The sequence below is a fragment of the Corvus moneduloides genome, chromosome 1 (assembly GCF_009650955.1).
Source record: "Corvus moneduloides isolate bCorMon1 chromosome 1, bCorMon1.pri, whole genome shotgun sequence".
Lineage (NCBI taxonomy): Eukaryota > Metazoa > Chordata > Aves > Passeriformes > Corvidae > Corvus > Corvus moneduloides.
In genome coordinates, this window is record NC_045476.1 from 74,909,275 (window position 1) to 74,922,483 (window position 13,209).

A 13,209-nucleotide genomic window follows, 5' to 3' on the forward strand; every position below is an offset into this window, starting at 1 on the left:
TGGTTTTTTAATCTTAATGGTTCATGTTTTTGCCTGAAAGTTGCTCCTATGAAAATTCAAACCCCAGAAGATGATCCCTTGGTGTCAGGTCATCTTCAGGGAAAGCTTTGAATTTCCCCCTTATCCTACTAGCCTGTGAGATTAACCTTTCTGTTTCAAAGGATAACACTACTCCACCAAGACGTGGCCGTTGCAGGAAGCCCATGCTCACTGGAGTGCAGTCCAGACAGAGAATCATAGAATTGTTTAGCTTGGAAAAGAGCTCTAAAAACATTGAGTCAAACACAGCTGATGTTAGTGACTGGATATGGGCTGAGCCTAGAACATCCAAACGGCCTTGCAAAGCCAGACATGATGTCCTGTGGCTGCAGTGAAAAAGGCTCAATGTCCAATTTTCTCCTTGCTTTTCCCAGATTTCTATGTCCCCAAAACTGACTGATCAGAATCAGAGAAGAACTGAAGGATTTGGGGAGCAGAAAAGGGAAGACTCGCTAATTAGTAAATTAAAAGGGAAATCTTGTGACTTACTTCACCACAGATATTCTCCTGTTTTCCCAAAAGACTTTGTTCTTTCATACAGCACACAGGTTACATACTCTCTCCACAGGCAATTCCATCAATTAAGCTCCACATAATCTAGTGCCCCATGTGGCAGCATCAATCAGGCCTTGTCTTGGAACAATTACTGCTCAGTGAAGTTCAGGAAAGTCCTCCTCCTCCTCAGGTCCTCACTGAGAATTCTGAAAAGGTGAAGGACGAAGGGGACTGAGAAACATCAAGTGGGCTAGGCTGTATTTATGGATCTTAGTAGACGATGGTTTAAAAATAACCAAGTAGGTTTTTCTGGTGCCTAAATGGCACCCATTCTTTTTACCTTGTAGAAAGTCTAGCATATTGTTTTCATAATCAAGTTATTTGGATAACACAACAGTGATTTAGATTAGGATTTGTTTACACAGCTAAATATGTTGAGTAATGAAATTAAAATGAGCACTTTGCTTCTGTCACATCTGCAATAGTAACTGTCTTCTTACGGTTGAGTACAAGCCTGCTGCACAGATGTTTCTTGATAAGGTATAAATCAGTGTTAGATGCTGTTTGTTGCAGCATTTTTACCGCCTTCTTCCCTGAAGGAGAGAATGTTGCCTGCACAGCAACCAGATGTGACCTGCAAGACTGTATGAAATACCATCACAAGCCAAAACCAGTCCCATATTCCGTATCAGCATCTGCAATGGCTCAATCAAGTGTTTATCAGATCATTTGAACACTTCTACAGGCCCTAGCATCATACCACTGCCAGAATTTATTTATTATAACCTGCAATGAAAAAGGCAAGCATCCTGTAAAGCAACTGGCACTTCAAACAGCAGAAGATCCCATTTTAGTTTGCTTTCTTGCCTTAAAGGTCAAATTTCTGAGCAGACACTGCTGCCAGAAGGCAAGATACTGTGAGAGATCAAGGCAGCTGCTTTTCAGGGCATTGTAGGGAAGAGTTTCTATTTACTGCCATCCTGCCCTAGGTGATATCAATACTTTGATGGTGACAGGGGAGGAGACTTGCACTGGTGTCTATGCAAAGAGAAGTCAGACAAGGGAGCTTCTCCCCTGGTGAAGGCAGCACAGCTTGGAGCACCTCACTAAGCTCTGCTCAGCTCTGTGGGAGCAAGAGGATCTAACAGGAAAAACTTGCCAATGACCCAGCATTTGAAGACAGCCAAGCCTGGCCCAAGCCACACTGGCTCCTTTTCTGATGAACACAACACCCATGGGCTCTGAAGGTAAGAGAGCCAAACTTCACAAGATGTACTTCTTGGAAGGTTTCTTGAAGCAAAATCTGACATTTCTTATTTATAAAAAGAAAAGCTGGGTGGGGGGCAGGATGGGTTTTTCTTCCCTGAGCTAACCCATGTCTCTGATTTGCTTCACTTGTTACACGGACAGAAGATCCTGTCAACACAGAAATAATGCCAAGTATTTACAGTTTAATGGAACCCAGGGACCAATTAACAACACAGAAAACCACCAGGCAGTGTATTTCTTATCGTAACAGGAGGGAAATCTTACATTACTGCTGTTCCCCCATTTCTTAAAATAAAGCACCAGCGCTTCGTCAATGATTTCTCAGTAGTAATGTTTATTACCTGCCAGTTTTACCATTGCCCATTTATCAGTCGCTTTCTATGTTCAGTCACAAAACCCCTCTCTCTACTTGTGACCTAAAACCATCCCCAAAAATAGAAGAAAAAAAAAGAAATAAAAAAAAGAGAAAAAAAAGAAAGAAGAAAGCAACTGTCCTTGGGGCTCCAGAGCAGCGTTCTAGAACCTGCCCTCCACCCCAAGCTCCCGAACTGCTGACTCCTCAATAGCTTGGTGGATGCGATGCACCTCGTCCTGCGTTAGCGTCCTCTCTGGGTGCCGGTAAATGATCCGGTAGCAGTGGCTGACCTTCTTCGTCCTACAAAACACAAACCAAAAGAGGACTCATAAATACATGTGCCTACAAATGCAAATACATGAGGCCAAACACTTACTCTCTGGATCATTTTTATTTGCGGTCTAATTTTGCTCCTGCTGCTTGAAAATCACCTTAATGCTAAAATACACAGTTCGGAGAGGCGGGACTGAGCTGAATTTTAATTCTGGCAGAAGACTTTGCTGAAGTCCACCTTGTATCTCAAATGGTATTGTGGTGTGGTAGCTTCTTACCAGAGCAAACAACCCCGGGAGGAGGGCTTCTTACCCTGTGCTATGGAAAGTAAGAGACAAAGAAGAACAGGGAATGATGGGGGGGAAAAAGTATTTAAGAATTGCTGGCTAGGCAAAGACAAGTTAATGAAAAATCAGGACAAACCATTAAGTTGAGTAAAAGTGAAAAAAATCTTCTCGCTCTCCATTGAAAGCAGGCAGGAGCACCTAGTTCTTGCAAGGGCATCTCTGTAATTGCAGTGCCTGTGTTACTGAATTTAAATGGCAGTTGTGGCATCCTTTCTAGTTTTGAATGGAGCCCACACAGCTTCTTCTTTCAAAGGTGAACACCCACTTCTGTAATAGAGAGAAAATCTGAGGGGAAAAATAATGGGAAACCAGAGAGTACCAGGCAGAAGAAGCTCCCAGACTGGCAGAACTCTACATTTAATGGCACACAAAGGCAGTCAGCAAGCTTTGGGTCATCTCTCCCCTGAAAATTGTTTCATGTTAGAACCACGTTTATGTTTATCACTGCTTGATTAAATCTAAGGTTAGATGTGTTCATCCACAAACATAACTCTCAAGATACTAATTTCAGCCTTAAATCCTACTAGAAACAGGGACAGGTAATTTTTACCTCAGAATAGCTGTTTGACACCAATTTTGTCCCACCTAATAAAGGTGGGAAGTTTGCCCTGCTCCCACTGGCAGTTTACAAAAAAAAGGCTTCTTCTAATTAAAGCATTCCTCCTTTTTTGTGTGCTCTGAAGATAAAGCAAGTTAAATCTGGCTGGAACCTGAAAGGGCAAACTGCATTTCATAAAATGTTAAGCTGACTGCAGTTAACTGCTAAAAGCCAGCCAAAAGCTTTCCCTGTGTGCAGGTTAAATGCTTCAGAAAAGTGATCTTTAAGAAAAGAGGGGGAGGTGTAACTGTGGGGATGGTGTTGCTCTGCTCTGCTCCACCTCTTCAAAGCAGCCAAGAGGACAAACCTGGGGGAAGCAAGTAAATAGAATAGCAAAGATTTGGTCAGATGCTGTGTTGCCAGTAAGAAATTTGAGTAAGAGAGAGAGATAATGCATCGGAGCTCAGCAGAAACAATTTTCAAAACAAGGCTGGCAAATATCCTTAGAGCTGGTAGTATTTCAGTTTTTAAAGGTGCTACAGGAATACACCTGATCAAAAACATTTGCAAATTGCTTCAGCTGGAAGTCTGTTCAGAAGGTGTACAGTCACAGGGTTAATCCCGAAGTTTTGCAAATATTGGGAATATAACCCATGATGGAAAATTCATTACCATTGCTAAATGGATGTAAGCAAAAGTTTGCTTAATGTAGGTGTAGCTACAGCACTGCTTCTTCACTGGCCTTGGTTAAATGAAAGTGACGATTACTCCCGACTTAGGTGTTTCTGCATCCCCCCTCCCTCCATCCTAGTGAGTAGTTCATTCCATAACAAATTAAATATGGCAGACCAGGACAAATAGTTTCTTGTGGGTGTTGTGGAAAACAGTAGCTTTAGGAGGTATTTAAATCAGGAAAAGGTAGAGGTTGTAGAGAACAGTTCTGCTAGCTGCAACTGAAGTTAAGCATTGGTGTGAGAGAACTAAAATGGGAATTGTATTAAATGTAATTAATCTAGATTTAATTAGAGGCAAAATTGAAGTTGTAACTACTAATACAACATGGCTGGCTACACATAACCCAACATAACATGGATGCTACACCATATGCTACATTTTTCTCCCACCTTTTAGCCAGGTTTATTTGCATCTCTGTTCCTAATTGGAAAGAGGGAGTATAAGGGTTCAAAGCTATTTCAATAAAAGACACACTGCAAGTTTCAAGCCTTAAGCATTGTTTCCAGAGTGCCATTACTAACTTTTCAAGGGAGATGGGGAAGAACATTTATTGGCTCTTCCCTCCCCTAATACTTCCCCTGCTCCCAAATAAAGTACTAAGACACTGCGATTAATCCCTGCCATCAGCTGCAACTGGAAACAATTATTGTCAGCAAATAATACCTTTGCTCATTCAGTTTCTTGCTTCCCTTTTGTTCTGCAGAGCCAAAGAGTGTTTGCCTACTTTAAAGACGGCTCTGCTAATGCCTAATGAAGTCTCTGCTGCATGTCGTGCTGCAGCCTTGTGATACAGAAGCAGTGGCTCTCTATCCTGAGAAATAAAATTTTAAGGCCAAAACCTGCAACAGCAGCTTCATGGGGTAAAAAAAGAAGGAAAAAAAAAGGAAAAAATTTGGAAGCTTAGCAGTGAGCACACTGGGCTTTATTTACCTAAAGTGCACCGCCAGACAAGCCCATGCGGTTGCAGTCACGCGGACTCCTCTCCCATTAGGCTTCAGCTGATCTTAGTGTCACAAGTCTCCTCTGCAGCAGCCTGCAGCTTTCAGGTAATGAAACGCAGTGAATACAGTGAAGCACTTCTCAAAGGGAGAAGGAAGACAGGGATTTATTCTGATGCCACAGGAGGAAACAGGATACAGACTGTGGACAAACACTGGAGTGAAACAATGCCTAATGCTCTTTCATACAATTTTTGGAGGGAAGAGCTTTGCCTCATGATTTTCAGGAATTGGCACACAGCTGCCGGCATGTGCTAGGAAGCTGCTTCCCTGCAAGGTCAGAGTCACTGCATGGGGTCCACCTGAAGGTCACTGTATGTGTTTGGGTATTTCAGCCTGATACCTAAGCACAACAAGAAATTAAGGGGTCTTAGTCTGCCACTAGTCTAATAAAACCAGTATGAAAGCTACCTCACCCTGCTACCTGGGCTAGAATGAAAGGGTGTGTGGTAGGCAACAAAAATCATTACATGTGTGTTAGCTTTCCCTGCATGGAAAACCACTGAAGGATGTTTTAAATGCAACTTGGCTAGAAAGCTGATCCCAGAATCTACCAACAGCAAAACAGTTCAACGTTCTAGGGAATCTGTCTCAGGCATTACGTAAGACTAACCACAGGGTCGGTCATTTGGTAACCAAAATGTTGCGTAAAGAATAAATGCCTGGCATTGGCATTTGTCTCTTCCACATGCAATACCACAACAGGAATGAAAATTTCTCCATCTTGTACTGGAAGAGGGAGATAAAAGGGGCAGCAGTGAGTGGGAAACCCCCTACTTTTTAACTGTGTTCTACTTTCCATCTGCCTTAAATAAAGCACAGAAGCACAGAGAGTTCTGTATGGAGGTTACCCCTGCTCATAAGTGGTGAGGACAACACAGAACCAAGACGTTTTTCTGGAGAGCTGGATTTACTTTGAGGAACAGAAAACTAGAGATGACAATCACCCACAGCATGAAACAGCAAAAAAGAGTACCATCTCTTTTGTATGCTGAGCAGTTCGCTAAGCACTACTACTCACCATGATATCTATACTGCACCTTTTCCTACAGAATACTATTTAAAATGAAATATCTACACACACGTTGGGGTTTTAGTTTAGTCCTAGTTTTTTTCCTGTTAAAGGAATTTTTTCCCATATGCATGTTGCTAGGGGACAAATGGCTGTACTTAGGAAAGACAAAAAGAGCTGCCCATTGGGGGTGGGATGGGCCTGGCTACTCCTTTGTTTCACCTGGGTGTGGGGTCAGTTCGCTCTCGGCGTTCTCGGGGAGAGGAGCCTGGTTCTGTTCGGCCATTTTTTTTTTTCTTTCTGTGGAGAAAGATCCCAGGACCCCCGGCCCACCTTCCCTGCCCCGCCGCTGATTGGAGCCTTCGCTGCGCTGTAGCCGTGCTCGCCCTGCCTGCCCAGACCTCCGGGGGGTTCCCCGCTTGGATACATCGTGTCTGCCACCCGGGATTTCTGCTCATCCCTACCGCTCCAGCCTGCTGCTCCAGCCTGCCGTTCCAGCCTGCTGTTCCCGAAGCTCCAGCCAGACACCGGGGCCAGCCGTCTGGGGTTTGTGAAGCCTTTGTCCCATCCCTTCCCGGGATCCCAGGGCGCCGGTGCCGCGCGCTCCCCGAGCTCGCTCCGGAGCGCCCCCTGCAGCCGCGGGGGAACCATCGCACCTGCCCCGCTCACCGGGAGCCGCCAGCGCCCCTGCCGGCTGCGAGCGGAACTGCACCCGAGGGGAAAGGGCCCGACAGCCGAGAGGGCTGGGACTGGGTTTGTGATTGTTTGCTGTCACTGCCAGAGTTATTGCTGTTTGTTCGACTGGTTATACACATATAGATATATAATAGTAAAGAACTGTTATTCCTATTTCCCACATCTTTGCCTAAAAGCCCCTTGATTTCAAAATTATAATAACTCGAAGGGAAAGGGGTTACATCTGCCACTTCAAGGGAGGCTTCTGCCTTCCTTAGCAGACGCCTGTCTTTCAAAACCAAGACAACACAGTAGTGCAAGCATTTGAGATTATTTTCTCTCTGTTAAGTGACTCATGTTAATGAGGTTCTTCGAGGGTGTCCCTGCCATGGAAATGTGTATCCGATATGCCCTCAAAAGATTCATCAAGTAATTCCCTTACATAAACCTTCACAGAGTACTCAGTGGCTGCAACACCCTTCACAGAGATCACATGCATGGAATGACCTCAGGGAAGAGAAAAGCTTGTTTTGTTTGCAACAATGTCCTGAAAGCAGTGATGATGGGAAGAAATGAATAAACTATTTCATATTACCAGCATCCTAATTGACAAAATCATGCAGGCTGCAGAGCTTTGGTTTTGCTTTGTGGCTCCAGCAGTTCGAGAATGGTTCACATTTTAAGTGGAAATGGGGAAGAATATTAAACTGCAAGAAGATGATGTAATTACCTGTTTCTTTTTGTTTCATGCTTTCAAACCATATCCATCTCTATGATAGTAGGCACAACTGCTAAATATCCTACTATAAATTTTAAATTGACAAATAGCACTCTTTGCTAGAAACCACATCATGGAAAATGGCAAAAGACTTGTGCTGTATACCTTACCATCAGTGACAAATACTTCAATTACCATGGTGATAGAATGTAGCAGTAATTCTCTGAACAAAGGTCTTTCCCAAATATGCATTCTCATCAGTCCTTTCAAATGCTAATACTTCATCTCTCTGGAAGAGCATATTGTACACACAGCCTATTCTTAAAAAGGGACATGTTTTTGTTTAAGGTGATTTTGATGCCAGTGAAAGGCATTAGTATTAGTTCATCTCCAGAAGAAACAATTATTTTAAACCCACAGAAAGTAGGAAATGGTCATTTCTCTTGCATACCTTCTCCAGCTGACACCTGGCAGAAGGGTGGTTCAGCTTAAAAAATAGTCCAGGTCAAGATATGCATGTTGAGACTGTCAACTTAATTTGACCACTGTGGATTTTTTTGGTGGTCACTTTAAAAGAGATGTATGTTCACTGACTGATGATTGGACTGAAATATTATTCTTCTATTTCACAAAAATGAGACAGTAATGGACTTTTTGCTCTTTTCTAATTGGACTTGGTGAAATCTGTATCTAAACACCAAACCTTAAACCTGCTTGACCTTTTCATTCTTTCTTTAGTATTAATTCCATTTTTAGCTTCTCTCTTCATGTAGAAAAAAAAAGTCAAAATTCTGTTAGTAGCCAGATTATTGAGAGAGATAAAGAGCATAGCATGGGATACAACAGCAAAGGACATAACACCTTCTAGTTAAGATAGTGAAAAGTGGATGAAAAATGAAAGCACTTGGAAACTTTTCAGCTTCTCAGTCACTGGACACTGTTAGATAGCCATAAGTACAATCTAAGTCATTGTCCAGTATTCAAAAATATTGGATTAATTCAAAAGCTTTGATAATTTTTTTCCTTTTCTGCCTAAGTCTATCGACTAATTTCTTGCATGCAGGAACAGATACAAATAGATAAATAGTGAAAGAAATCTTTCACAGGCACCACTTGAAAGTTTCCTGGCTGTTAAAGGTACTCATTAAATGTTTAATGGAACAGTTCAAGCAGTTAGTTTTGCTTTGGCTGAGCACTTTGGCCCATAAACACCTTTTCTTATTTCAACAGATCGCCACAGTTTGTTGACAGAGGCCAACAAAAGAACTACCATGAGCAGTGCAGGGCTCTCTTCTGCTAGCTCTCAAGCAGAGGGAACTCTTATAAACAGACTGAGTTATACAAGAAACGGAGAGAGTATTTCCCTTGTGCACTGTAACAGTCCTCTCAGTAACCAGCCAAGGATACAGACAACCCATCTCAAATCCAAGCACTTCCTATTAAAAAGCTCTTAAGTCTCACAGCATCAGAAGTAATGGAATCCATTACATGCAGGCAGCAGTGAAATATCATTAGGGTGAAGAAGAAAAGTACCATTCTCCATTATACTAAAAAAAAAAAATCTAGAGTACCCACAGGATCATAAGCTAATTGTAACACAGACTTTTGCTGCCACTGAAGGACAGAGAAAACCTACAAAGCCTTGGGATTTGGGATTGTGTTTTTTCTTTTTGTTTTAAAGACAGTGAGTCATTGATTCCTTGAAGAAGGCAATGATCAATGGTTGTAAAGCAGGTATGAAACCATTTCTCAAGGCGATGGATTCCAGCACTGGTGATGACTGCTTGTCCTCCAATCTCTGTCTCTTTGGGAAAATCATCTATCAAACACAGATGACAGAATTCCCATCATATTTGATCAATGCCAACTGAGGAATCCATTTCATGTGGATTTAAAGCTGGATGTGACTGAGAATTGTCCCTCTTGGAAGGTGAACTTTGTGCATTCACTTCACACTGGGCCTCCTCCATTTTTAGGGGCTCACCAGGCCATCGAGTGATTCAGTTCAAAATCCTGCTCTAAATCCAGGAAGATTCAAGACTAGGCTAGAGGCTGAATATCTTCAAGACTTGCCTTGCTGTCAGCAGTGTAACCCCAGAGCACTCACCATGCCAGATAAATTCAACACTATGCATGGAATGAGTCTCTCTACTTCCCAAGGCTGAGCCTTTCAGCAATGAAAGCAAGCCATGCATACAAAGATCAGAACAAACCTGTGAGACTCAGAATAGGGTACAAACCCCTATTTTTCCTTCAGGGTTATCACTATGACAGGATACAAGCACTGCACAGGTGGAATAAAGATGGGAAAAAAGACAACTTTCTGATACACACATACAAAATCCAGTGAAATAACTTCTACCCATTGTGGTGGGAAATAAGAGAAGGTTGACTAGTAAAGTACTTGAGACATAATTTTATGTACTAAACATAGAAAAATAATTGGATGCTGAAAGTAAGAGAGAAAAAATGATAGTCTCAGCATGAGACAGGACAGAATACCTGTTCTGTGAACAGCACAGGATTTTATTTTGTTTCATTTTCCCTAGGTTTGCCTGAAAAAGCTTCATGTCAAAGGCTTTTCAAAATCTAATCTTGTTTCCACCAAAACAAAATGCAAGGAGTAATACTTTTCATTATTTGTTGTTTAAAAATTGACTGCTGGAGACTTAAACATTCTCTAACAGAGCAAACAAAAGAACAAAATAACTCAATTTGGATATTGTGTCTCAGGGGAATTGCCATCTAAGCTTCTTGACTTCCTCCTTCCCTGTTTAGTTCAGAAACCATGGCAGGACTGCTTTTCCCATGAGAGGACAAGGCAAAAAGTTCCTATGATGGATCACCCCCGCTCTCTGGAAAAGAAACTTGGCTGGCATAGCTGATACTGACATACTGATGAGAACAGAAGCACACATTACCTGGAAGTCATGGTAGTGCTGGCAGCTGAAGCATTTTGGCTACCAACCAGAAAATTTTTACAGAAAAATCCACATTTTCAGTGAGTAAATCCATAAGAAATCAACATATTTTCTGCCATTTCTGGCTCTCCTGCTTTCTCCCCATTTTTCTTGACCTCCTAAATCCCTGGTAATTCAGTGGTAGAAGAACGTATCTCTGGCAGCAACAGGCTCTGCGGTTCTGACAGAACTTGTGACTTGGGTGTCTCATTCACAGCCCTCTTGTGCCCTTCCAGAGCAACTGGCTGTTCTGAAGAGGATGGAGGACACAATCTCTTTGCAAAGAGTAGCTCTGAAAGACACACTGCTTGTAGAGTTGTGCTTCTTGTGCAAACACATTGCATTCATCTCCAAGACATGGAAGAAGCGTTGGTCCTCCTCCTATCAGTGATGTTAATGATTCCATTCCTGGTCCTTAGCCACAACAGGATCACCCTAAACTTTCTAACCACTGGTGACTGAAATGATACCTGTACTTAAGACTGACAACCCATTCCAATAATCCAAACAAATCCAACATGAGAGGTGAATTTAAAATGCTTTCTAAAATATTTATAGTAAAAATGTTAAGTGTGATACCTTTTCAGTTCTGAGTGAAAGATCAAAGACAAGAAGTATAAGTATTTAGCAGTTTTTTCCACCAACTAGATGTTAATACTATAGGCTACAGAAAGTATTACTAAAAATAACACTGCTGTCAAATTAAAATGTATTTAATAATCAAGTAGAAAGGGAATTTACATGAGAATTTAAAAGAATTCATTCTCCTACGAAATGAAGATGGATGGCAGTGACAGCTGGTTTGGATGTATCTCCACTAAGCACTAGCAGAAATCAGGGTCTAGATGACAGACAAGTGCATGGGAAGGCCTGAATGCTAGTTTAGACACCTGTATAGATTTCATCACTGAGATTAGTGGTTCTGTCCTCACCAGACCCAGGAGGTAGGTGTTTAAATTCCTTTTACACTTGTTGTGAGTTGAAGTAAAAATGAACATGGCTCTGTGCTCAGATAAGAACCTAAATGACTTCTCCAAGATCACACAGAAAATTGATGAGAGAGAGGGGGCTTGTATAAGTGCAGTCACAGACCCTTTGAGTTATCCTTCTTTCAAGTTACCCTTCCCATGAACCCACACTTCCAGTCACCCTTCTTTTCTGCAAGTTGTACAGCAGTCCTGGAAACCAAAACTGGCTATGGCAGGGAACAGCAACTCATCCCATACAGAATGGACAGGCCAGGAAGAGTGGAGAAACAACATCAGGATAACCAAATATGCTGTTTGTTAACTGATAAACTAAGCCCAAACCTGGAGAAAAAAGGACGGTGACAAGAAGTCAGCAGGAAGAGCTGAGTTAACCTGAGACTAGAAGACAAAAGGGACTTTAAAATAGAAAACAGAGGTTAAAAGAAATTACTTGCCCCTTTTTTTTGAGGAAAAGCAATACATTAAAAGCACCTGCCCCACTTTTCAGCCTGCAGCACCAGAAGGCAACTTAAAAAACATTTGTAGCTGTGTGTGTGCAAATAGAGGGGGTTTCTCAATGGGGCTGCTTACAGTATCTGTCACAGCTGGTGAAAACCCTGCAGCCACTTGCACAATTAAGTGTTGCTTGCTATGTCCTTCCAGTTCATAAGGTATTTTTCCTCTCAGAATTGTCAGGTTTTATGAGCCTTAATCTGGCTAACTGGATTTGTTTTGGAGATGCAGAAATTCACCACTTTCCCTCCCTGAGGATAGAGTGGTTCCACACAGACAGCCACAAGAAACATGTTCTCATTGTTTTTCTGACAGCTGCTGCCTTGGGAAGACAACTCAGAGAAAGTCCTCGGAGTAAGGAGAACTACTGCCCAGCAGATTAAACTACTGTTAACACACAGGAAAACTGTCTGGCTGTTAAACTTTTCCCTTACCAGATCCCACTTGTGCAGGTAATACATTCAGACCATGATGATAGACAGAGTCTGGATCTTGTAGGTGAGGCTTTCCTGGTTATTTTGAATGGAACAATGGGGAAAATGTTGCATCACTATTGAAACTAGCCAAAAGATGATAACATATGCCAATGAGGTGCACTGGCCAGAACTTTCACAGCTGTCAAAACTCTAGCTGCCGTGTTTGGCATGTTGCCCTCTTAATATTACGGTTGCTCTTTATGAAAATAAAAATGTGTATATGACAGGAAGTATGCATAGTGCACATCTCCTACAGTGAGATAGTATGAGCATTGTACAATAAAATACCACGTGGGCATGAAGATTAAAAGGTCAGGGCACAAAATGAGATGCATCATTCTGTGAGTAAAACAAAATTATTGGTCTGCCACTCAAAAAAGGAAAGCAAGCCATTGAGGCATTACACTAGGAAGATTGAAATACCATTTTTTGCTATGACTTTACTGAAAAAGGCCAAACAATCCTCCCACTAGCAGGAATTAATATCAACAAAGAAGGAATAAGATTTCAGCCCAGAATGGGGAATTCACAGGGAGCATCAGAGTAAACCAAATGTTCTCAAATTGTTCAATACATGAACTTTGCCCTAAAGCACTTTAGGAAGGAGCAGAAGAAATCTCAAGGCTGTTGTCAGTTGTCTTTGAGAGCTTATGGAGGACAAGTAAGGTACCAAATGTTTCAAAAAGGTTGGAGTGCTTATTTTTGGAAATGGAAAAAAAGCCCCAAAGCTAGGAAGCCATAGAAATGATAAACTATTTGCTTTTACTTTAATTTCCCAGAAAAACTCTGGTGCAGCTAATTAGCTCAGTTGATTGGAGCATGGTGTTAATAATGCCAA

At 41.9% G+C, this 13,209-nt stretch overlaps 1 protein-coding gene across 4 annotated transcripts in view; it reads right to left on the minus strand.

Moving 5' to 3' along the window:
• Positions 1–1,965: 1,965 nt before the first annotated feature.
• FARS2 (phenylalanyl-tRNA synthetase 2, mitochondrial) overlaps positions 1,966–13,209 on the minus strand; it is a 232,529-nt gene continuing 221,285 nt past the window's right edge. For 2 of the 4 annotated variants that reach the window (XM_032116265.1, XM_032116256.1), the window contains one exon: positions 1,966–2,458. In XM_032116265.1, coding sequence (XP_031972156.1) covers positions 2,320–2,458 — 139 coding nt within the window. In that variant the 3' untranslated portion in view covers positions 1,966–2,319. The remainder of the gene's footprint in view (positions 2,459–13,209) is intronic. The other 2 variants (XM_032116240.1, XM_032116231.1) reach the window with 1 other exon arrangement.